At 41.5% G+C, this 26,666-nt stretch overlaps 1 protein-coding gene across 2 annotated transcripts in view; it reads left to right on the forward strand.

Moving 5' to 3' along the window:
- The window catches only part of gab2 (GRB2-associated binding protein 2), a 55,930-nt gene extending 31,919 nt beyond the window's left edge, over positions 1-24,011 (forward strand). Inside the window, exons 3-10 of one of the 2 annotated variants that reach the window (XM_036149814.1) lie at positions 10,682-10,910; positions 13,748-14,343; positions 14,918-15,015; positions 16,604-16,883; positions 17,017-17,107; positions 17,186-17,282; positions 17,415-17,534; positions 20,447-24,011. In XM_036149814.1, coding sequence (XP_036005707.1) covers positions 10,682-10,910; positions 13,748-14,343; positions 14,918-15,015; positions 16,604-16,883; positions 17,017-17,107; positions 17,186-17,282; positions 17,415-17,534; positions 20,447-20,590 — 1,655 coding nt within the window. In that variant the 3' untranslated portion in view covers positions 20,591-24,011. Of the gene's footprint in view, positions 1-10,681; positions 10,911-13,747; positions 14,344-14,917; positions 15,016-16,603; positions 16,884-17,016; positions 17,108-17,185; positions 17,283-17,411; positions 17,535-20,446 lie in introns of both variants that reach the window. The other variant, XM_012875238.3, reaches the window with a different exon arrangement.
- Positions 24,012-26,666: the final 2,655 nt, after the last annotated feature.

A 26,666-nucleotide genomic window follows, 5' to 3' on the forward strand; every position in this document is an offset into this window, starting at 1 on the left:
CCACATAAAGGTCTGGAATATTTAATCGCATACTTGAGACATTCAAAAATTCTATTCATATTGATTATAATCAGAATTAATTTATTTTGAAACACATTTCTGTATTAACTTACAGACTTGTTTACGTTACTTGTTTACGTTCTTATTTTTCTTTTGTTCTCATTAATTCTATTACTTTCCTACTAACTTAGTTTATTTACAAATTTTCCTAGTTACTTAAAGGAACAATAAGTAATAATGACACCTAGTAGTTAAAATCGAAACAACACATGCTTACACAGTGACTTTCACGGAGACCCGCCATTTATTTCACGGTCCAATATGAATTTTTACTTGGTATATGATGTATTCTGTTCTATTTCTGGTCCGCTTCCTTTACTGGCTTCCATGTTAGCAGGCTGTTGCTCTTTTGCCAAGATAAAATACCAAATGCTGTGCTCTGTTTGGGAACCCTGGGAACTCTCATATGATTGGCTCAGGAACCAGGAAGTAAACACGGTCTACACTCTGAACCGAAGTCATTCTGGACCGTACCTCTCGGTTTGAAAGGAGAAAAATGTGACTTAGACATTGTTGATGGAGTGGATCGATTGTTTATAGGGAACGTTGCTACCATCCCAGGTGACAAATGGGTATGATTTAGGTGGATTTTTACAGTAAATATCCTACTGATTGCTTCTTTAATACGTATTTATTAGTTAGTTACGGAATTGTTGGCTTTTTTTCAAATCACTTTTTGCATACATAAATACTTCTTAGTTACTATTTAGTTGATTGGTTACTATTAGTGATACAGTTACTGACTCACTGCTTGCATCCTTACTTGCTACTCGTTCACTTTTAAGTTACTGACTTACTTATTGACTCACTACTTTCTTACTATTACTCACTACTTCAAATATTACTTTCTATCTTTCTCTACTTTTTTTTAAAAAAAGTTGGTGACCTTAATCAAGCTGATTAAAGCAAAATAAGTTCCTATGTCTTTTGTAAACTAACCTCAACAACACAAAGTTCCTCTCTAACATGTTTATTTCAGTGAGTCAGGAATATTCTTGCATACTGCAAAAACTGAATAAAGCTCGAGCTTCTGTTAAGCTCAGTGCACTGAAATATTGATTTGACCAACCCAGAGTCCTGACCTGAATCTAAATGAGAATGATTGGATGATCCCCAGAATCACGTTTAAGGTCAAAACTCTTTCTGAACCAGTCATAAAACCCTCCAACATCTGACTTTTGAGTTGAAATCGAAATTGGGTTTAATCGGCATACACTTATGGGAACAGCGACCATCTAACGTGTTTATCAGTTCTTATTAGCATTGATGGGAATAGAACACATGGGTATAAAGAGTATTGTTTTCTTTTTGTGCCTCTAGGTAAAATGACAATAAAGACTACAACCTAAAGACTACCTACAAGATCTGGCACAGCAAACTTTTTTTTTTTAAATCTTTTTTTATACAAATAACATGTTTACCAGTTGTAAAATTTCATATGGAGAATCCAAACTTTAAATCTTGTATACAGGAGATGCACCAATTTGAGTTCTGTGGCTGATTTCCAGGCTCAGGTTTGTTTTTCATCCTAATTCCTGTTTAGCCAGTTTCAATTTCTTTAAGAGCGATAATTATTCCAGCCTTCCTGGTGTCAGCTGTCATTTAATTTGTTTGCTGTAAGGGGATCAAGGTTTCACTGTTATGTTAAAACAAAACATTTACACTCTTCCCATTTCAGTTTTCTTTAGCATGTTGTATTTACTGTTAGTACAGCTAGCATGGCTCGCATCAGTAGCTGTTAACAACATTCTCTGTTTCATAGAGAATGGAGCTCCTTCCCTTCATTTATCGACCTCCAAAAGAATGCTAACATATCCAGGTCCAGTGTGTTAAGAAACAGAGTTTGAAAGCTCAAAAGGTATAAAACAGCTTTGCTGTATTATGTTCAGCTTTTCCTGATATCTCCTGAAGTCTCGCTCCCTGTCCAACTGTAGCAGCCTGGATGAAGAGCCAACACGCCTCTGTAAAGAAAGTATTTCAACTCTAAATATCTCCCTGTTTTTCCCCTGACTTTTAAGAATCTTAGCTCTGAATTCACTTCATTCATCAAATAAATTTCAGACTGAAGTAAAATCAACCTAAATCGTTCTCATTTGTCACCTGGGATGGTAGTAACATTTCCTATAAACTATCAGCAATGTGCTAGTCATGTTTTTCTACTTTCAAACCTAGAGGTACGATCCAGAACTTCTTCGGTTCAGAGTGTAGACCGTGTTTACTTCCTGGTTCCTGAGCCAATCATATGAGAGTACCCAGGGTTCGTGAAACAGAGCGCAGCATTTAGTATTTTGTCTTGGCAAAAGAGCAGCAGCCTGCCAACATGGAGGCCAGTAAGAGAAGCGGACCAGAAATAGAACAGAATACATCATATACCTGTTCTCTGGAAGTAAGAATTCACTGAAGAGTGTTTTTTTTTTTTTTTTATGGAGTTCCTCACTAGAGTCACCGATCGGGGCTAATCAAGGCAAAAATTGCAGATTTATCTGTGCATCTCAAATTTCCTCCCTTTACCGTTACAGTTGATGGGCCTCTTTGCATCCCTCTGTGGCCTGGTGTCCGGTTAAACTTGATAAACTAGCCTAAATGTGCAGCACTTGACAGAAACTGTGAGCCATCGCTCCTTTAGGAGACACGGTGATGCCACAGTCTTATTATTTTTGTGGCTTGGAAACTACTGGCTGTGGTTATTTTTGATCACTGGGTAAGCTCCTGTTCTGTGTTTCAAAACAACCTGCAACCTGTAAATATGTTACAAGACACAATAAGTTGTAATGTTTGGTGGACAAACAGGCTTAAAAGTTCAATTTTACACGTAAATGTTTGAGAGATCCACTGTCCATATCGTGAGCCCGACTGGCAGGGAAATTGAAGTGACACCCGAAGAAAGCGAGAAAATGGTTTCTCTAACCCACATGAAGTAAATAAACACATGCTTGTACAATGTTAATATAAATAAATGTCATATAAATGCATTATACATTTGTTCACAACAGGCTTCTTAGTCTCTCTTTAACAGAGAGCCTGCCTTCTCTCCTACCAAAGTGCCCTTTATCCGCATTGATTTTTGTTGAAATAATGCCTCCATGGCACTGGAAGGTCAGGTTTCTACGGCTGCGGAGCTGTCTGAGGACAGTTGTTTTATTGTTGCAGCTTCCAGCCGCCCCACCAACAACAATAAGCCTTAACAGCTTTAGATGCAGATCAATTCATCTTTAGCTTTAATTATACATTTCATTTTGTCCCAACCTCTTTGACCGGATTTGTTATGTTAATTCACCCGCAATATTCAGTAAGCTGTATATGTATATTCATTTGGAAGAATTTCAAGCCCTGAAAAACATTATTTTTTTTTTTTTAAATAAACTGGACTGAAATCCAAATCATTTTTCACCTTTTTATTGGTTCCTGAAAACCCATCCACAGTTGCATGTCCCCCAGTCTGCTGTTGGGTATTAGCACGGTTGTTATCAGACACCGATAGCTGGCTGTGTGGCGTGTGTCTGCGTCCAGAGAGACCCAGCCCCGAGCACAATCTAATGAATGGAGCTTCGTTTCGTCAATCATGGCCTTTGTTCTGCTTTCTGCTTGCTGTTTGAACTCGGAGACAAGGATCATCCCCGCTAAGGGACCAGGATTTCACTTGTCAGCAGTCCTTTTGCAGTGCAGCGCCCGCTGTTTTGTTCTCCTCTTCAGTTTGTCTGTTTTCCTGTCTGCTCCTTGGAAAAGGAAATAACCCGAAAAATCTATTTTTCCAGCTAAACCTTGGAATTTAAGATTATGAGATATTAAAAGAATAAGAACAGCTAAAATAAAAGTGAGAAGGCCTTTAGATTTATGAAAATGTTTGCTATTTTTATAAGGAATCCGTAAATTGTCCTGATAGTATAATAAATTTTAGCCCTTTTTTTTTTGGAGTCTGCTCAGAACTTGTTCCTTTTTTCAAATTTGTAAGAAAGAAAAGCAGAAATTTGTGCAACTTTTTAATCATTTTATTTAAAGAGGAACCTGTCTGGGTAATCTAAACATTGTGGCCATAACGGACTCCTTTTTTCAGCGGTTGCCGCACCTGAAGACTTACACTTAAATTGAGGCCAACACTTTAGTTTTTTCTTCAATGAAATATGGGTTTGAATATTTGCAACACTTAAAAACAAAAACCAAGCAGTTATTTTTAATTAAAAATGCATCTTTGTATGCTTTATATCTGCCCAATTAATTAATTGTATGTAAACTAAAATGGCTTAGCCTACCGTATATTTATTTTAGGTTATTTTATTTTATGTTTTACTGAATGTCTAAAGGGAGCTCTGCTGTTAGACAGTTTTTTTTATGTTTTATTTTTATTTTTTAAACAAAAGTACAGTTAGTATAGTTGTGCAACATTTTGGTGCCTTTTTAGCCCACGGTTGCACAGCTTTAAGGTTTTTATTGTGTTATTTTTCCTCTGCTTGTTTGTGCGCTACAGTAATGAGGTCAGGCCTCTGAAAATGAGCCGCTGTTTTACATTTTGCCCCTGAGTCTGGTAATTCATCGTCCTGGAGACCAGCCTGTTTTTGGATGATTGATTAATCTGCCGTATCGAGGTAAACTGATGTCGTGGTGCGGTCGAGCGTTGCAGCTCACATGATGCTCGGAGAGGGGCGCATGGAGAGCAACGCAATCAGCCTGCTGTAAATTATCTCTGCTGTTTTTCACCGCGTGTGATGGAGCTTTGTGACTTACTTGACTTCCTATAACCCAGAGCTGGCCTGAGCCAATCACGGCAGAAGGCGAGCATCTTCTTTTTTTTTTTTGCGGCCCTCAAAGCCCTGCAAATGGAGTTGCTCTTTTGGGACGCACTGATATATCATGGAAACGGGCCTGGCAGATCCATTTAGGAAAACTAATAATGTATGCACACACTTGGGATCGCCAGTGAAAACGGTTAAGCACTCGACTCATTAGGGTAGCGCACAGTTCTAGATTGCAGCCATTTTTTTATTTTTTTTTTCCTAAGGATACTTTCACGTAAATTGCATGACCCGTGTCCTAGCCTCCCCTCCAACCTCAGGCCACCCCCAACGGGGCCGTGAAAGAACTGGTGCTAATTTGCAGAGCTCATTGTGGTAGTTTGAACTCTGAGGCTATATGTTTAAGTGCAATCTTTTTAAGAGAGCATTAGGGGGATTGCATTTTAGGAGAGCTCAAAATGAAAGCAAATGGGACTGAATGTGCCTACTTTATTCAGATCTCTGCGGAATATTTAAGGAATGCAGATTTAAGAAAATTCAAATGTCCCCTTTGCCTTTCAACATGTCAGTGGGATTTTTTTCTATTTTTACATACACTTTTAGATCAAATTAGGACATCTTCTCATCTAATTCTGGCCGGACTAAGAGGAAATGAGCCCCCTACAAAGATGTTCTTGTCTTGAGTGATGCAGTGCACTTGTAATTTTGCCCCCCCACTCTCCCCGAGACCAGCAGCTAGCTTTTATTAGATTACAGCCACAGAGCCAATGAGACAGAAGGTGATATATTATGGAGCATGATTGGAAAATTGCTCATGAACTTTGGAGCTCTTTGACCTAGAATAGCTGTGTCCTTTGTGCCAACCGAGTGTTTTTTAAGGCTGAGGCCTGATTTTTGTCTGGAAGTTGAGGAACGTGACAAACTTGTTTCTTTTTAAAATGTCTTGCTCTTGTTACAAAAGAAATGCGATGCAAACGTGTGGATTCCCCTCGAACCTCTCCGGGTTTTGTCAAGTTACAACCACAAAGTTCTGTGTATTTTGATTGAGTTTTAAATGAAAGATCAACAAAGAGTAATGAATAATTGTGAAGTGGAGGAATTTATTTTTGCTCAGCGTTTTCCTGAGTCAGCACGTTGTAGAAATGCAAATCCTTCCTCCACTGATTCAGTTCAGTTGTATTTAGATCTGGACTTTGACTAGGCCATTCTAACACCTGGATGTGTTTGGACCTACTCGTTCCATGGATAAATAGCTTATTTTTTCGGTATGTTGTCCTACTGGAACTGGAACCCTCTCTTCAGTAAAGAGTCTTTTGCCCATTTCTCTGATTAATGCTGATGCCCTCACCTCTATCAGGTTTTCTTCCAGGGTTGCCCCGTATTTAGCTCCTTTCATCTCCCCATCAGCTCTGACCAGCATCACTTTCCCTTCAGAAGGGGGGGGGGGGGGGGCATCATGGTGCCACCACCATGATAATGTTAATATGTTCAGGGTGATGCGCGATCTTACTTTTCCACCACAGGACATTGCGTCTAGGCCAGACATTTTCCTTTCATCTGGCCAGTAACTGCAAACAGAAGTTCTTCTGGTTTTCTTTCAACAACGTTTTTTGTTTCTGCCCCTCTTGAGCAAAAGCAAGATTTCTTCTGTATACAACAAACGACTGTCCGGTGACAACAGATCCTCCCACATGAGCTGCGGATCACTGGTGCTCCTTCAGAGGTACCTTGGTCATCTTTGCTGCTTCTCTGATTGATGATCTTTTTGCCTTTCGGTTTAGGTGGACAGCCGAATCCACTCAGTTTCCATATTATGGAATGAACACTGCTCTGAGAGATTGTTAAAGCTTAACACTTTCTTTTTTGTTTTTTTACCCCCACCCTGCTTTAAACTTCCCCATAACCTTCCCGTCTGTCCTCTCTGCTTCTTTCCTTGTTCATCATGACGCTGATTGTTCACTGATGTCTTCTAACACACCTTCGCAGAGCAGCTTTATTTATATTGAAATTAAATCAAACCTAGGTGAACTGTATAAACCTTTAAGGGACTTTTGAAAGCCAACAGCTGGTTGCCCTGGGTGGTTTTACCTGATGGGTATCAGAGTAATAAAGGGGCTGCATACAAATGTGCAACACGCCTTTTTTTTTGTTAGTTTTATTTCCCTTCCACTTTAAAACTATTCACTACTTTGTGTTGGTCTATCGCAGAAAATCCCTATTAAATGCATTGATGTCGGCAGATCTAATGTGGACTAATTCAGAAGTCAAACTAGTTTAAAGACATTTGTAAAACCAAGCCTATTGAAGAGTGTATATTTTAATGAAGCAACCTTTAAAACACTGCTGATGTTGCTTGTGCCATTTGTATAATTTCTACTATCAGCTGAAAGTTGATATTTAACCTCTCATTTTGGTTGATAACATAGAAGGTACCAGCAGAAGTTGAGTGCTCCTGTTTATTAGCCAGTGGAGGAAAGATCGTTGGGACTGTTTTGTTTTTATTTTTGCGCTGCTTTCTGGATTCCAGTCTTGTGATCATAAGGAGTTCATGGAATTGCTTCCCAGAGGTGACATACATCATCAGGCCCATTAGCGTCAGTGACGAGCCGTGGATGTGGGCTATTCCATCAGCAGACTGGACCCGTAATCTTTCATCTTGCTCTGTTTCTGACGGCCATTTTTTGCAACTAATCGGCTCCAGGAAAACATTATCTTTTGCACACAGTCAACATGTAAACTAAAATGATTGCGTTTGAGGATTTTTCCAGGTTATTTTTATTTTTATTTTTTTTTTCCTGTTTAGTAATGCAAACAAGCTTTTGTTTTGCAACGCAGCTCTCCATATCAGCAGGGGTGGGGATGTCTGTCTTTTGACAACAAATCAATATATCTACCCATATTAGAGGGGCTAACGCTCGGCAGGCTGGATGAAAGCTTTTACAAAGCTTTTTGTAGAGAAAGGAGATGATGCCTAACCAGCCCAGGGAGAATGGAATCACTCAGGACAATGGTGCAATTGAGGATCATTGAGGTGGGGGGTGGGCGGTTGGGGTAGGGGGGGGAGTCCCTGCCTGTGTGACTGTGGGCCTGGGCATTTTGCGGGTGTCCGCTGGCCTGGAGACCTCATAACAGTGGCTTTTTTCCCCCCCTCCAGGCCTGAATGTGACCTCATTCAGCCCCACATATAAAACATAGATGCTCACAAAACAGATTTGTGCCTTGCAGCTCAAATCATGACCCACTGATTCTTTCTAAAAGGGTAGACTGACATTTTTCGGTAGCCACTTTAACCACACGTCATCATGTCCTTTTACATAATCTCCTTTGCAGTTGTGGTCCGGCTTATAGCTTACAATAGTTACGTTCATTTCCTTGTGTGACGTTGAACGGAACGGAGACACGCAGTGAGTGTTTCAGGCCAATAACAACCCTAACGACTCCTCGTTACAGAAGAGTGAACCAGTTTCGGTTTAATCCGCTGCATTAATGACTTTAACGACTGTCCATTACTAAGGGGTGGACCTGTTTCGGTTGAATTTGCATGTTATCTAAGCCATTACAAGGCCTTTGTTAGGCAGTAGTATAAAGCTTGGTACTACACATTACTCCAGACTTTTTGAATTGAGAAAGCTTCCTGGAGAGGAAGCGAAACGTCTTCAACTACAGAAAACAAGTCCAGTTGCTTTATTTTTTTTACTTTTTTTGGAACACGCAGTGAGTTGCCGAGGAGCCGGGACGTTGCTTGGGGAACACTTTGGCCACAGTATTTCCTTAAAATAGTCATTTTAACTAATCGATCACAGCACCACGCTAGCATTACACAAAACATCTGGTGTTGTTGTTGTTTTGGCTTTACTTGTGTGTGTGTGTAGAAATCAGAATGGAAATCTGGGCAAAAAGTGTTCCCGACAGAAAAATCTATCCTCCTCACCTGTTTACCTTCACCCCACGTTTTCAGCATAGATGGTCTTTGGTGCAGAAGGACTCACTACGTCTATCCTGTATTACTAGTAGTTGCCCCTGCGTCCAATCAACTTATTCTCGTTAAAATGTTTGTTTAAAAAAATAGGAAAACCATCAATGCTTTATGTGTAACAGCAGTCCAATGGTCCAAAGGGCGTTTATCTGTTTCATATTTTCAAAAGTTATGGTTTTGACTGCTGTTAAAAAATATTTATATATATTTGCCCTTTTTAAAGAGAAAATGGTGCTTACTTCAGTCTCAAGCTGCACGTGCTGATGGAAGGGAAGTTTCAAATAAAGATATAAAATCGTATTCCCTCTGCAAACACGCGCTCATCTGGCTCAGACATAAAGGAAATTAACGAGTAGCAGGCAAATCTATTTATTTTGGGTAAAACGTGCAGGAGGATGGCTTAAAGTTACACGATCTGTGGACATAAGCAGATGTTTTCTACTGACAGAAGACACATAAGTTAAAAACCACTGTAAAAGAACACACTTTCTTATCCATTTTATGTTCTCAAACAATAGACGAGGGCCAACTTGGTCTGGCTGTTGACTACCTTGAGCTGGGTTTTCTGCCCTAGCCGTGACATGAACTACTATATGTTGTGTATTATGTTCTCAGGTTTGGGTTACTCCTTCCCCTAAGTGCAGTAAAACAACTGGATTCTAATTCTGGGGCAAATGTTTTTGGTTGGTCAGAGAGAATCCCACCCTTTTTGGTCTATTCGCTTCCACAGCCCAACCCTGTTTCCTTCACAGATATCATCTGTAGCAAATGGTTCACTCCATTCTTTTTACTGAATTGCCAATAAGCAATATCGTGAATTCAACATATTCCTATTATGAATGTCTGTGACATGACCATCTCTAAATATTTTTTTTCCCCTATTTTTGCTTGCCTTCAAGATTTTTTATGTCTATCAGAGTGTTTTTTAAAATGACATGTCTGCTTTGTTAAACAATGAAAACACAGATTGAGATTTATTCATGTTTTAATCATCCGTTTCTAAAACATATTTGACCTTTTAAAGAGAAAAGATAAAAAAAGGCAATTTGGTAAAATATCTAGGAGGCACTTTACAATTTAGTGATCGCAGCTTTTAAAATGAATGCAAATATCATTTTTTCTTTTTGTTGTTGATACTTTTTGTAGATTGCACAGGTAACACTAATCAACATATCAATTACAATCCCCACATATTTAGATTGCGGTGAAATCTGATGGTTTGGCATCGATATTCTCGTGCAGTCTGTGCATTTACTGGAGAGTGAAGGAGGAAAAACTGGCTTCAGCAGCAGCTGAGCTTTTTTTTTTTTTTTTTTTTTTCCACGTCTCCCTCAGCTCTTGTTGCACACAGCACCATCGGTCGATGGATCAGTGGACCACCCACTCTCTACCTCCTCATTTTGGCCTCCCGCCCAGTTCAGTTCCAACATCCCCATCTCGGATTTGTCTTTCCTTTTGTAGTCGGTGGAAAGAAAAAAAGAAAAAAAAAAAAACCTGGGATGCCTCACTGAAACAATAAGACCGGACTGTTCACGCTGTCCCCCCCTTCACAAAACAACGGTCGGCTTGATAAAATCAAACAAAGCACATTGACCCTGATTTTAAAAGTGGAACTTGGATCACGTGCTGCTCAGCCGATGGATCTGTGCGGCTCTGAAAGCAGAGGGCTGCTGTTTTCTCTTGTCCCCCGAGACGGATCCCTCTCCTGTATTGATTAGAGTGCAGACTAAAGGGTAACGAGTACAAGACAACACAAGACCCTAAACTCTCGGGCATATTATAAAACAACTCTTTTTAATTCAAGTAATTGACTCTTTTTGCGTGCAAAATGTACAAGAAATGCAAATGTTCATTTCGTAGCATTCGAAAGCGGCTCTGTAAATAAACAATCGTTGCAATTTCTGTCTGCCTGCAGAGAGTAGATTACACCATATGCCCCGATCTGTCGGAGCAGATGTCCCCGGCTCGATGGCTCCTCTGAGCGGCGAACGGAAGTCGTCGGCGCCCGTTCACTCCAGCCAGCCGATGCTCTTCACCTTCGACGTGCCGGTGCGCCAGTTGCACCACGGCTCCCTGTCCAACAGCGCTCCTCAGGACTACCTCCTCCTCCACCAGTGCATGAGCAGGAAGACGGAGAGTGCACGGTAAATGTCCTGATCCGCAGACGTCCTGTGTCGGTTTCCTGTTTTCCGTTGATGCAGGTCAGCATGCAGGTTTGCAGCTCTTCCTTTGCTCTGAAGCCCCTAAGGGGTAGATCTGCTGCTGCTGCGGGGGGGTTCTCCAGCTGTGCATGTGAGAAAGCAGCATGAGAAGATAAGAGATCAGACATCGGCTTAAATAATAATTCTAGAAATACTCAATGTGGTAAGAGGAGGGAAGTAGTAAAGTTGTATTTTTTTTTCTAAGATGCCCCTGTATTACAGTTAGTTGTTTATTTAAAAAAAAAAGATGAATTAGTAAGATATTTATATTGTTTTAGGACGATCTCGCACACACCAGTATATTTTGCAGGCTGCATTCGAGTTGTTCCCTCCTTTTTGAAGTTGAATAATGAAATATGCAAAGATCAAGTACCCTGCGAAACAAAAGTTGCTGTGCGTTTGTATCCAGCCCCCTTTTACTCTGATACCCCTAAATAAAACCCACCGCAAACAGTTGTTGTCAGCTGCAAAGATCCACAGCGTAGGTGGATCACTGCACACAGCCTAGCGAGCGGTCCCCACAGTGAAACATGGTGGTGGCAGCGTCATGCTGGATGGATGCCTCTCTTTAGCAGTGGCAGGGAAGCTGGTCACACTGAATGACAGGTTCCACACGTGCTGAATGGTGAATACAAATGCATGCAGCACTTTCTTTGTTTTTTGGGGGGGGTTTTTGTGAAAAAAAAACAACAAAAAAAATCATACGGCTTTCACAAGCTGTATGATTATGATTTTTATCCCTCCACTACTCATTGTGTTGGTCGACCATAGAGATTTTTACAATCCAAAGGGACGTTTTTCCGTCGCACAAAATAAATGTTCTCCAGAGCAACAGAACCTACCTGACCCTTAAAAAAGACTTGATTTAACAGGGTTATACAGACTCAATAGTTTGGTATTTTTTAGTTAAAGAATTCCAATTAGTTTTATTTGGACTGTATTATCCTAAATTAGTTAAGGAAAATGTTGCTCTTAGATAGAATTTGGCCAATTTAGCACTATGCAGAATTGAGAACCACTGATTTCATTTAATTTCTACATTATTTATGAAGGAACATATTAAAAGCTTTTTTTTAAAAAGGCTGAAAAAAAAAAGGTTGTAGAGTCCTGGATTATCGCTTAAATTCCTAACATAAAGTTAGAAGTCTGTGGTTGTAACTTCCAGGTGATATGGAAATATCTACAAGAGACTGCCTATACAGATCATCAGCTATGTTCTGAGCCTGAAAACAAAGGCGACAAATGTTTATATTAAATCAGTTCAGAGTTTTTCCATTAAGGGCTGCCTCACCTCCTACCATCCTGCCTGCGTCTGAGGCAGCTTTAATCACAGCGCCATTCGGCAGAAAAAGCTTGCACGGTGCATGATCAATGAGTTCCAAGTGGCAATTCATCTCTTCTGTACGTTTTGGGCTCAGGCAGGCTAGAGCCGCGCTCTCTGCAACACAAACTGCGCGCAGGTCTGCTGCACTGGGATTTTGAGAAACGCAGAAAAATGACACGCCGCAATCCGTCTCATCCGCTGCTTGAACACATTTCTGTCGTTAGGTTTTGCACCAAGAGGCTGCTAATTAAGAGAAGCCTCTGGTGGCAGGGGGGTGATTCATGTCAGAGCGAAAATCCCAGGGTCTCATGGCCACCCAGCCGTTATCCACACCTGAACGATCAGGGTTACATGTTCATCACAGGCCTGGAGCAATCTTTTATAGAATATGGTATGAAAAATAACTATAAGTGCAAAAAAGGGTAAATCAAACAAGCCTAATGAACTAATCATGTTGAAAAATATGTCTAACCTTGTCAGTTCTCAATGGAAACATTTTTTTTTTGCTTTATTTATTTATTTATCTTTTTATTTATTTATTAATATTTCACAGCTACCAAACCCTTTTTATAATTGCTGATTAGCTCTGAGCTGTGAGCCTGAATCCGCCAGGGGTATGAATGATTTTGGCCACAGTTGCAGGTTAAACACTGTACCGTTGGTTCCCTTTAAAGCGCTTTGCTACCATCTGCTGGCTCCGTGTGGTATTACACCTAAAACCGTGTAAAGCAAGTCTCAAAATCCGCTTCCTTTGCCAAGCCAACTTTATTAATAAGCCCTTTCAAAACAGCTCAGTCGACCTAAGTGTGACAAAAACATACGCACCTAAAACGCGCAAAAGATTAATAACACAATATGAGACAGATAAGAGATGTGATAGGGTAACTTGAATAAAATGGAGGAAGTGAGCTCAGTCATGCTGAGACCAAATTAACGAGAAGAGGTGGGTTTTAGAGCGGATTTAAAGATTTAACGACAGTGAAGAGACCTGTCTAAAGTGTAATGGCAGTTAGTTCCAAAGCCTTGGAGCTGCCACAGAAAAAGCTCTGTCCTCTCTTATTTGGGCCCAACCAGGGAAGTTGACTTGGCTGCTGAAGTATTAATGTGTGCAATAAATGCTCAGATGCAATACGTTTGGGGGGCTTTTATGCAGTCTTTTTATTGCCGTGCATTCTTGCACTGGGCGTCGACAATATCCTCCGCCGCTTGGATGGACAGGTTCAGCCCTTAGTGTTAAAGCCTGGTATGGATTTTATGACCGAGGTTGCTAAAGATCATGAGGGAAAAGATGGCAAACATTCAACAATAACAGTGCAACAGCGTCCCTGTACGGTAGTCAGTTCTTTGCTCATGCTTTGTTGCAACAAGTGTATGATGATGCATTCAGGTGCAGTGGAATGTGACTGCATTGAAATGACTGATGTGTGCATGTATGTTTATATTTGTTGTGCTGCAGGAGTGCCAGTTTCTCCCAATCCACACGCAGCAATATGTTACTGGGCAACGACTCCCCGGTGCAGAAACTTTCCTACGGCTATTCCAACGGCCTAAACGGCACGGGCGCTCAGCTGCACGGCTTCTACAGCCTCCCCAAACCTGGAAAGCACCAGCTGTCCGTGCACGACGACTCCTCGCAGGAGGCCTGCTACGTCCTGCCGCGGGGCTACAGCTCCGAGGCCCCGCCTCACAGCAGCCTCGGCGACCCGGACTTTGAGAACGAGGAGGTGTACACTTTTAAAACGCCGTGCAACGCCCTCGCCACGATGCACAGCAACGAGCGGTCGCCGGACAATTACGACTTCCCCACCACGCCCGGCTCCTTCTACCAGATCCCACGGACGTTTGACAAGAACCACAACTCCCTGACGCCCTCCAGCTCCGAATCCTCCTGCGCGCCTCCACCCAGGCCCCCTAAGCCTAACCAGGGGTCGGAGGGAACCTGGGGGAGTCCCCAGTCGGCGGGGAGTCAGAACGGGGAGATGACGTCTGCGGTCTCGGCCCTCCCACGCAGGAACACTCTCCCCGCCGTTGAGAACATCCGGCTGCACAGAGGTACGCCGATCGAGACACGCCGCTTACGGCCGTTCAGTTCCTCCCCTTCATGTTTTCAAATCCGGGTCTCAGTTGATCGCCGGCATCGCGGGGATTTTGCAGCACGTTTTCCTCCTTCCTCTTTCACCCTTCCCCACCTCCATCTCTTCACTCATTAAAGTCGAGCCGCCGAGCGGAAACAAAGGGTCCTGTGTAACTAATGAAATTCAAGTCAGGCCATCCGATCCAGAAGGTCTCGTTCCATACTGATAAGCATTTTTTTTTTTTTAAAAGGCGCGCTCAGACACAACTTGGCTTGTCACATATGTCGCTTTGCCGAGTCCAAGCGAGTTTTGAAAAGAGCACAAACAGTTTGGACAACAGTAGATCAGAATGCATTAAACCAGAGGTCTGTTTCTACAAGTACCGTCCCTAAATTTCAGTAGTTTCTGACATGAAAATGCTCTTTTTGTTGTTGTTGTTGTTGTTTTGGTTAAAAGCAGTGACTTGCTATGGTGTGTAAGCGTTCCATTTCTTTGTTTGAGCGTTGACGCCAGTGGTAAATAACGACTTGCCTCTACGCATCCGTCCCCAGGCTCCTCCTTTGAAATCAACAACCACCATCGTTTGTTCCACTTCAACAACTCGGGCCAGTCTGTGGAGTCTGTGAACGACGGCTTCAGCTCATACCTGGTGAGTATTTCGAAAAGATTTTTTTTTTTTTTTTTTTTTACAAAATAACAGTGACGTGCGACTATCAGTTTGCTTGTATTCTCATCTGCAGGCAGATTAAGGCCCAGTTCTTTGCTAAAGTGCTAAACCTATTTGTTTAGAGTCGCCTTTAAATGTTAATGTTGAAGTTTGTAGTCCAACTTATCTAATCCTGCGTCAGACCTGCTGCTGCTGTTCCGATGCAATGTGTTTTTCCTGTCTCTCCAATGCTTTCTTTCCTCTGTTTGTTTTTTCATATGCAGCACTTTGAATTGTCTCATTACTGAACGGTGCTTTATAAATAAACTTGCATTGCCTAAAGTGTTCAGTCAGCTTAAACTTGTAAGCATTTTGCCGTGTTACAAAATGAAACTTTGATGCGTTTTTGGGGGGATTTTATGCTGGGGATCGCCCCCAAAAAATTAAAAATTACAAACTGCAATATAATAAAATCTATTGATATATGTTAAAACCAACATAATTGTTCAAAATCATTTACCATTTGTGCTCAATATAATCCAGCTGCCTGTGACGCCTGAAAATAAAAGAGGGAAGAAAAAAGGCGCTTTGTGCAAGTCGAACCATTTGGTCAACGTGCAAAACGAGATATGTGGTGGAAAATTGACACTGCTCATCAAGCCTGAAGACACGGTGGTGGTGGCAGCATCGTGCTGTGGGAGGGTACAGTAGGAACAGAGGCGCTATTAGAAAGACAGCTATTCATAGTCCTGGTCACAGTAAGCTCCAAGCCTCGTAGTGGGCAGCAAACATTTTAAAGGAGGTGATCTGGTGAGAGGAGACCAAAATTGAACCGTTTGGCCATCATGCAAAACACTTTGTGTGAGGGTGGAAATTAACACTGCTCATCACCCACTGTGAAATGTGGAGGTGGCAGCATCATACTGTTGGAATGCTTTTCTATACCAAGGATATGGAGCTAAATACATGGCAATTCTGGATGAAATGTTACAAGAAGATAAAAACAAACAAACATGAAAATTCACGTTCCAGCAGGACAATGATCCTAAACTTACAGTCAGAGCTACAAATGAGTGGTTCAGATCAAATGTTCGAGTGTTAAAATGGCCCAGAGTCCAGACGTAAGTCTCTTTTAGAATCTGTAGCTGAACATTTCGGGGGGGTTTTTCCAGTCACCTTGCAGAAATCCAGCTGAGGTCGAGCTGTTTGGAAAAGAAAAGTGAGGCAAACCTTTAGTCTGTAGATGTAGAAAAAGCTGGTCGAGACACAAGGCAAAAGACCTGCAGTTCTGCTTCAAAGGTGTTTTTGCAAAGTATTAACTCACAGGGGGGGGGCTCAATACGAGAGCTTGTCATACTTCCCACATTTTAATTGGCAAAGCAATTAGAAAAAGCGTGTGCTCTGTTCCTCCCACTTCAACATTAAGCCTCACTTTGTGTTGGTCTGTCACATAAATTCCTAATAAAATGCACCAACTTTGTGATGGTGATGTATGTGGGGGAAAAAATGTGTCAAAGTTAAATAGGTGTGAATATTTTTCTTCTGGCACTATATACGTCACCTTACATCGTTTTTTTTTTTCCTCCACCAGAGAAGTCAGACTCCTTTGACTCGCTCGGACAGCGGCAATTCAGATGACAACTATGTCCCCATGAATCCTGGCTCCTCGCCGCTCAGCGCCGCCCAGGCCGACAGCCCGAAGGACGTCTACATCCCTATGAGCCCTGGGCCGCACCACTTCGATTTCCCAGGGTTCTCTGCAACATTACCTGCCCGCAAGGGGAGCAGCGCGTCCTTGTGTCACAGGCCCGGTCGTCTGAGTGATGTTACACCTCCTCCCATCAACCGTAACCTTAAGCCTAACAGGAAATGTGAGTTGGCGACGTTTAGATTGAGATCTAGAGGTTGTTGCTTATTCCACAGCCTGTACAGCTGTTTGCTTGTATAAAAAAGCTCAGTTTTCCTGGTTGATAATGTATGTTGTTGTTTTTTTTTTTTCTTCAGCGAAGCCAACACCTCTTGATTTAAAGAGCAACGGGATCATAGACGAGCTGCCGTATAAGAGCCCCGTCACCATGTCCTGGACTCGGCCCATGTGAGTCCTACGCCTGCTGGATGAAGCCTCTCCTTTTCTCTCTGAGGTCACTCAGAGTCCTATCTGTTTCTGCTGCAGGCATGAGCTGAACTCCTCCCACCACTGTCGACCCATTTCCACGCAGAGCATCACCAGCACCGACTCTGGGGACAGCGAGGAGAATTACGTGGCTATGGTGAGTTCCAGTAGACGGAGGGCAGAGAGAAGAGCGGAGCGCGCCGTGTTCTCTGACTGACCTGTCTGCGCGCCTCGCTGACGCACCACGCCACGTGTGAGTGAAACCTCCCTCTTGTCCTCCCATTAGCAGAATCCAGCATCTACCTCCCCAGCCGTGAGTGGCACCAGCAGCCCAGCCCCTCGGAAGTCTGGGAACGTGGACTACTTGGCTCTGGATTTCCAGCCTGGCTCACCCAGCCCACACAGAAAAGTGAGCGAATGAACTACAGTTTCTTTAATTAACTTTTTCAATCTTTTCCACATTAAAAAACACAAACTTAAAAGTTTGTATAGAATGTGATGTGCTAGAGCAATACAAAGTGTTGCAATATTTTGAAGTAAATGTAAAATGGTGCTTTATGAAATGTTTATTTCAGGATCGGGAGATATCGGCAAACACAAATAAGGACTCAAACACTGTTTCTGTTAGAATAAAAGGCACACATTTATTATTCCCCACAGAACACAGCAACACAAAACAGCAAGCACTTCGCACATGCAAAGTAGCAAGCACTTAAAGCCTGGCAAGCTTTCAAACAGTCGTGTTGTTCCATCTCTTACCATGGTTAGGACTGGGAAGTCGGTCAGTCCGGTTAGAGAGCAATCCACGCGGCCGGGCGTCCATACAACCCACGGCTGACTTCAGCGACTGAGGGCGGTCCCCTCCTTTTTATACCAATAAACAAAGTATCAGATGGGAGCGAGAGTGGCCACTTCTCCCTCCCATCTGAGCTGTTCGTCCCGTTTCCAAAACAAAAAACTTTCCCAGCATCTCAGCAGTGTGTGAAGCAAAATAATATTGCAAACTGAGATAATAGCACAAATATAGGCAAAATAAGGAATACAGAATCAGTCTTTCCTACAACACATTGTCATAGGTTCCCAGCACAAGTTAAAACAAGTTATAGCAAAATAACACATGTTGTTCTTAGTTTTATGTGAGCAACATAACAGACACGAGCATATATGTTGCTCTTAGTTTAAAACTTACCAGTTTTTCCCAAAATACATTGTCAAAGAACAAAAATAATTCTTTAATATATCATATGGTTTCCAAAATGTGCTAAAGACAATAAAAGTGTCGTGCTTGAACATTCAGCACCTTGTAGAGCCACCTTCAGGTGCAGTTTCAGCTGCAGATCTTTTAAAGATTTGTTTTCATCAACTTCAAATGTCTGGAGATTGAAAACTTTAATTCTCAGCCAGGCTGGATGGATGGAGATTGTCTGTGAATATCAGTTTTCAAGTCTTTCCACAGATTATCTATCTGATCGGGTTCTGGACTTTGACTGGGCCATTATAACTCATTAATGTGCTTTGATCCAAACCATTCCATTGTAGGTCTGTCAGTATGGTTGATGTTCCTGTGTAGTTGGCTCAGTCTCAGGTCCTTTTAAGCCTGTAGGAGTTTTGTTTTTTGTTTTTTTTTAACCACGATAGTGATGGATTTAGCTCCATCCATCTCACCATAATCTCTGCACTGAAAAAACTGATCTCAAAATAAGTAAAATGTTCGGGCGCGCATGTGGCGCAGCGGGTAGCGTGACCCATATACAGAGGCCTTAGTCCTCGACGCGGTCGACCCGGGTTCGAGTCCGACCCGCGGTCCTTTGCCGAATGTTTCTCCCCCTCTTCTACCCTCCTTCCTGTCAGCCTACTTACGGAAAAAAGCGAGCCACTAGAGCCGCAAAAAATCCCCCCCCAGAAAAAAGTAAAATGTTCTTAAAATGTGTTTTTGTCATAGATTTGAGCAGGTAAATAACATTATCAATGGAATGAGTATTTTGACCTCTAAAGTAGGATAATTAGACATCCTGCACTTGAAATAAGATGATGGAGATGAGTTGTTCCTATTTTAAGTGCAAAAATGTTATTCCATTGGCAGATCATCTTATTTACCTGCTCAAATCAAGGACATATACACTCATTTTAAGAAAAATATTACTTATTTTTAGTTCCGTTTTCTGCGACAGACTGGCAACCTGTCCAGGGTGAACCCCGCCTCTCGCCCAGTGAACGCTGGAGATAGGTACCAGCAACCCCCGTGACCCCATGAGGGATTAAGCGGTTTGGAAAATGGATGGATGGATGGATGGATAGTTCCGTTTTTGCAGTGTGGTCAGCTTCGCTGTCCCTGCTGAGGAAAAGAAAAACCCTCAGAGTATGATTCTGCCGCCACCATGTTTCATTTGCAGTCTTAGACCCTGTTCAGACGTGGTAACAACATGCGACCTGGCTGATCCGGTTGTCGGCAGGTCCGCCTAGCAACCACAATTGACACCTAGATTTTAAAATCTTTGCTGAGCGATAACATTTCAGTTCCCCGCTTTAAAGGTAAACGAACTCGAAGCCATGTCACAGACTGGGCTGTTTTGGGTTACGAAATGTTCAGAAACTCATCCGCGTAATTTTAACGGATGTGACATAGGAGAGGAAAACCGTGAATAATATTGGACTTTTCAAAGCTCTTTTATGCAATATTGACAATATTGGTTTCAGTCATCACTGAAAGCAGTAAAAAAAAAAAAAATCTAAAACACATATAGACAAATTCACTCAGCACTACATTGTTCTGGTATCACCTGATCAATTAAGTTCTGGTTGATGGGAGATCTTTTTTCCCCTGTTGTCCTGCTGACCCTTGCAGTTAAGGTGGATGGTGACTATATCCCTCTCTTTCCATTTCAGATGGAACGCACAGAGCTCTGTCAAATGTTGAAAGCTTTCAATATTGTTTTACACCTTTAAACCTTTCCATAACGTTATCCCCACCTTGTCTGTCTCGGCCTTCACGCAGCTGTTTGTTCACTAAAGATGAGATTGAAGGGAAATGGATGTTAGTTGGGGGTATCATAGTGAACGGGGATAAATGCACCAGCATATTTAATCTACGTTCCACTTCATAATGATGCGGTACTTTGTGATGGTCTGTTACATAAAATCCTTGTTAAATGCGTTAAGGTTTGTGGTTGTAAAATGAGAAAAGTGCTATTATTACTATTACTTGGCACTGTGCTTATAGACGAAGCTCATGCAACCATTTCTCATGCTCTTGCCACAGTGTAGTCCACCCTACAAACAGAACTGCCGACTGTTAATCCTAGCTTTTTGTTCCCTCCGCAGCCCTCCACGTCCTCTGTGACATCTGACGAGAAGGTGGATTATGTGCAAGTGGACAAGGAAAAGACCCAGGCGCTTCAAAACACCATGCAGGAGTGGACCGATGTACGGCAGTCGGCTGAGCCCGTCAAGGGCATCAAATCCTGACACTGACTCATGCAAAAAAACTGAACAAAAACCAAAAATGCATCGTTGAGTCAAGGATCTCCAGGATTGTGCTCTGACCACTACCGTAATAAATAGCATTTGGACTTGTTAAAGACCTACATTTTGGGACTAAAAGCCATAATGATCCTCTGCCTGTTCTCTCTGTGATATTTATTACTGCACTGCGCTGCTAGCATGCAGGATATCAGGCCATACAGGTAAAAGCGAGCTGCCAAAGCTTCAGAAGAGTGTATAAAAATATCATATTCACTATCACTCCAAGTCTTCTTGAATATATTGTGTGATTAAACCTGTCCCACCATGCCTCAGCAGATATCCGTTTTGGGTGCATCCAGATGGCAATTTGCTCCGAAGCAGCAGCACTGGCTAACTGGTCTAACTATATTAATATACTGTGACAGTACGTGTACAGGTCTCAGGAATGACATGATGCTCTCCAATTTGGGCACACTTTCTCCCCCCCTCACCCCCCCACTTCAATCTGTCATTTGTGCTGAGTCTTGCAGTAGCAGTAAGGAGGAGATTATTTTCACCGCAGGCAATCATTTCAGCTTAGCGGTGCATGTCTGGCAAGAGGAGAGGGGAGACAGAAATATAGCCATTCAAATATGCAAAGGGCCCGTGTCAAGATTGCCTAATGATAACTGCACATGTCTGTTGCCTCAGTTTCAATTAGGTAGGAAACCAGACCAGATTTAGAAGCTGTCAGGCTCAGGATGGCAGTCCAATTATTTTCATGTTGCCATAAAGTTATTAATGTTCAGATGAGCAGAATGATGAGAATAAAACATTTTTTTTTAAATCCTTTCACTTTTAAGGGCATATATCATCATTGCTATAGCTTTTTGTTTTCAGTGGTGTTGAGAAGTGTATCTTACTGCAGTTATATTCATTTCCATAGTCAAAATGAAGACATTTGTCAAAAAGAATTAACAGAAGCCAGCCAGTAGAGTGATAGTGTTACATTTGGGAAGCCAAACAAAGGTACAGATAGCAGATTATCCTGCTCATATTTGAATTCATGAAGTAAGGACGTAGATAGCAATGGACTCTGTGATGAGGAGTCCAGGAGAAATGTTGCCAGAGAGCAACAGAGAGGAGAACTAACATACTGCCACCCTATGGAGCAATTAGAAAGTGAAAAATGATTGCACTGGATTCAGATAGGAATTGCATTGACCAGCATTGTTACTCGGATGTGCACGAGCATGCGTAGGCCCATTTCTAAAAGTAGTAGGCTGACACAGGGGTTGTGCCAGTCTCACTTTTCTCCACATAATCTGTCTGTGTTTTATATTAGTCGTGAAGGTTTTATGGCACCACAGCGGTGTAGCAGGAAGGGAGTTAAAATACTGATATACATTCAGACTGTAGCTGCAATCACTTTCTCCTTGATTTCCCTCAGACAGAGAAAAAGAAAGTCACAGATTATTGAAGGTAAAGATACAGGAAGTTTAAGTATGGGTTTTGATTTAGCCCAATCTGTGAACTTCAGAAGATTTCTTTTTTTTTTTTTTTTGGGGGGGGGGGGGGGGGGTATTTTTACACATAAAAAGTCAAACACTGCTGTAAAAGAAAGCATTATCCTACCTGAATAGCTTTTAAGTTGACAGACAACTGTAGTTGCCTTGATGGTCTGGCTGTTGACTCCCTGCTCAAGCTACCTGTAATGGCCAAGGCATAAACTGTGATGGGTCTTTTATGCTAAGGTTTGGGTTGTTCTTATCCTTAAATCGGAAATTCCAATTATTTCATAATCCTGGGAAAAAAAGACTTTCCAACTGAGCGATTGAGGAAAAATCAGTTCTTCTGTTTACTTCTATAGAGTGCACCCACATTGCCTGAATAGATTATCTCAGCAGCAGGAGAACACTCTCTATCCTTTTTATGGCTCACCAATAGGAAGTCAAACTTCCATTTGATCTTTATTTTAATCAAAAAAACTGTATGCATCCTATTTTATGCCTTTAAAGCATGACTTTGCCCTTTTTAAATAATTTTAAAGTACAGTTCTCTGTAACTGTACACTGACCGAGAAACCTTAGTAGATGGGAGTAAAACCAAAGCAAGAAGTGCTCCATTACGCAAAGTTAGTAGATGGACAGCAGCATATGTCATGCATTTACTGCATTGTTGTCAGGCTTAACATTCCCCACACTACATTTCTGAACATTATTACATGTAAATTATTCACATAATGAGATATTTAAGTGCATCTTGACTGTTTGAAATTCTTTGCACTTGTGTGGTACAAAAAAGTGCGCTAGATTAATTAACATGGGAACTCATCAGTAATGGTATTTGCATAAAATATAGAAGTGCATTTTGAATACTTCTGTGTTTCTGTGATTTGCCTTATATTTTCGTTTTCTCTTAGAATGTAGATCCTGATATGAAAGAGTTTGATTACTCAATTGTCTGTTCAGATGAGGACCACGTTGTATTTAGAACCACTGAGTGATCAGTTTCTAACTGAAGTGAAGTCCAGTATTTCATTGTGGGCTGGAACCACCTAATAAGAATAGTATAGCCATGCGGTGCTGGATGGTGTTATCGGTTATTATTTACATTCTAATGTTTTTTCTACACTTTTTACGTTTTTTCAAAAATCTTTTTAATCATATTTCTTATTATGGATTAATGTAACAAAATGTGATGTACAAATGGAGAAGATCAGGCTAAATTGAGCAAAAATGTGTTGGAGATTGTGTTTAATTCTGCTTTAAATTCGAAGATGGGCTATTTAAGAACCAGTCATGAATTTGGGATGGCTGGATGTTGTACGCCCAGGCTGATTGTTAAAAAAACAAAACAAAACAACCTCCCCAGATAAGCTGTGATGTACAAAGAGGGTAGAAAAGATTGAAGAAGAAGAGCTTGTCTACCTGTCAGTCTCTGACGTGAATTGGGGGTATAATTTATTATCTGGAGATGCTCGCTGCAAGCAGGGGAGCTGTGTACGTGTTGTGGTAGATTGTAAACTGAGTTATGTTCAGTGACAGCCTTGCAAGGCGGGACTGAAAACGGCGCTCAGATCTACTGTCAGAGTGATGACGTACTGTACTGATAAAGATCTTTTTTTCTTTTCTTTTTTTTAAAAAACCACTGTTATTGCTACTACTGTAAAGCGTTTGCAGACTGCTTGTGTGTTAACTTATTAATTTATAGTGTGTTTTAAAGTTAATTGTGGGGGGGGGGTGACGAAAAAGGAGTAAGGAAAAATTCTACTAACATTAGTGTATATCTTCACATTTTTTAAAGAGTTTGAGAAGTTATGCAAGTGTGACTGCAATGTGGTACAGTTAATTTGGGATACACAAGTATACCTTGTCATTCAAATATTATGTAAAACTTAAACTGTGGAAATAGAATAAATCAAGGAGTTAAACTCTGGTGGTAACATAGCCTTCTTTCTTTCCTATAAATCAACAACACCGCACATTACAGCTATAATCTCCCCAGATATAAAAACCTTAAAGGAAGAATAAGTAAAAGGGACACCTAGTGGCTCAAATTGGTACAACAGCTTGTCAATGACAACAGTCTTACTTTCCCCCTCACCCCTTACAAAAATCAGATGGTCCCTAAAGGATATTACACAAAACATTACGTAAGTGATTTTAACAGCTGGTGCTAGAGAGAATTAATGGTATTATAACTCAATTATCCTTACCGCACTTAGGCCTAGGAAAAAACATAGAATGTAATATAGTTTATGCTCAGAGACAAATATAATTGAAATGTAAATGTTCAGAATTGGTATATAAAGAGGAAATTTAGTTTTCTTGCCAAATCCAATGGCACATTACAAATACATGATAAAAATAAATCATCTGGCCATTTCTAACTGTCCAAACAGGTACATGCTATCAGGACAGGTGTCGTGCCAAACTAGTTATCCTTGACAGAATTTGTATCCCCTTCTAAAAATAGAAAAACGATATCCCACATCCATCATTTTTCGGCTTTATAATACTTCTGATCACAACATTGGACTGTACTATTGGATTGTATCACTTCCAGCAAGAACAAGCATAGGAGGAAGACTTATGTTCTCGCTTAGCAGCAAGGGGACAAACAGGTACTTTATCCAAGTTATCGCTTTATTGTTCCACCAAACTTCAATACCGCTGCTGATCTAGAGGTTTCTTGGTCTTTCTTGCTGTAGCTCTGACAGAGGTTAGTCAGGTCATCTGTAGAATAAAAACCCAGTTCAAACACTAGAAAATAACATATATATACATACAATGTGTATGTGTGCTTGTAAGCCCTCAGCTTCTCCAGTGTAGTAAAGGGTCGGTTGTGAACGTTTCGCCTCCAAGAGCTGGCTCTTTAAAATGAACGACGGGAGCTGCCTCATCATGGCTCTCACAGAAAAACATTCTCTGAGAGCCACATGAAGACACGTGATAGGATAAAGATCCCAATCAGAGAGAGAGAGAGAGAAAAAAGACCCTTGTGTCTAAACAGAACGGGAGGGAAGGGGCTACAGAGGACAGACAAAGCACAGAGCACCTCCTCTCCTCTCCCTCCCTTGTTGATGATGATTGTAAGCAACGCGTTGTGTCCACTAGGTGGCAGTATGGATCTGGGTCACTGTGTAAGGTACTGTGGATAGATCAGAGCGAGGGACCTTTTTGACACACCTGAGTGGATGATTAGACGTGCGTGGCTACAATAAAACTACTTGAGCAAGAAGAAAGGATTTGTTCTTTCTTAATGTGTCTAAGCAAAGTGTTCTCAAAGCCAGAGAGGCTTGTGGACAGAGGCAACACGCTGAGAGATAATGAGTGCAAGAAAATGCAGCAAAGTTTAGAGACAAGTTAGTGTGACAGTTCAAAGGCAGAGTGTAAACTGTTTGTGTAAAATTTCATAGTCAAGAGGCAACAACCTGAACAGGTGCTGTTCGAACCGTTTATCCATCAGTGCAGTTTGAAGAAAAAAAAAGACAAGCAAGGGAACAAATTATTAATGAAGATCAAACAAAAAAATCAGGACTATGGAGAACTGGACTGCATAATGAGAAGCTGATTCAGCTTCCACATCGAAAGGTTGCAGGACACCGGCCCTGGAGGACTGGACACTGACACCCCTGGTCTACAGCCTAAACCATCAGGGTGATTCTTTTGCTTCTTTTTTTTTTACTGTGACATATAAATAAACGCTGTGACAGACTGGCGGCCTGTCCAATGGGAGACCTGCCTCTCGCCCATTGAATGCTGGAGATGGGTATCAGCACCCCTCATCTCGTGACCCCATGAGGGATGAGCGTGACAGTGGATGGATGGATGGATGGATGGATATAAATAAACGTTTGATTTTATTTAAGGTATAATTTTTTTTGGTAGGGGTTTATTTAACACATATCTGAGGAGCCACTTGGGAGCCAAATGAGCCGGCTCTTTTAAGTCGATCCAAAAGAACCGACTCTCTAAAAAGAGCTGAAATTCCCATCCCTGTGACTGGATCCGCTCTTCCTGCTCCATGTGCCCACCCACTGAGCGTATTGGCCCTAGGGGGGTCACCAAACAAAATCATGAGTTGAGTAACGGGAACGTAGGGAAAAAGAAAACTTTTAATGGCATTATTATTTTAATGTAAGGTTAACACACATGCTTCCATCCTTTTTGGACCTCTTCGGCGCTGTAGTTTGAACGTTGATTCTTTTTCTGTTTCAGCGGTTTCTCTCAGTTCTTAAAAAGTCAAGGAGACAGCTCCACCCTGTCCTCTCCTCAGAAGCCGCTGAGTGGGACAGAAACAGAAAGAACATGTGGAGTGCTTTCCGTTTCTGTTTTTTTCCACTGTTGTAGACAAAGCAATAATAATAAAAGACACAGCAAAGCATAATTTTGCATGCAGTTATTCCCTAGCAGCAGTAAAAGAATGTTAATTGCAAAAGCAACAAAGACATGGGAATTGCTCTCATTGTTCAGCTTGTTACATCTGTCCTAATTTAAAAAGTATTTACTCTAAACAGCAGAGTTAATGTCTGTTAATCTAAAGGAAAAATCCCAATCCCTCTTTTTCTAACCCTTGTCTTCTGCAGCAATTGTGG

This window comes from Fundulus heteroclitus, chromosome 18 (genome assembly GCF_011125445.2).
Source record: "Fundulus heteroclitus isolate FHET01 chromosome 18, MU-UCD_Fhet_4.1, whole genome shotgun sequence".
NCBI classification, from domain to species: domain Eukaryota; kingdom Metazoa; phylum Chordata; class Actinopteri; order Cyprinodontiformes; family Fundulidae; genus Fundulus; species Fundulus heteroclitus.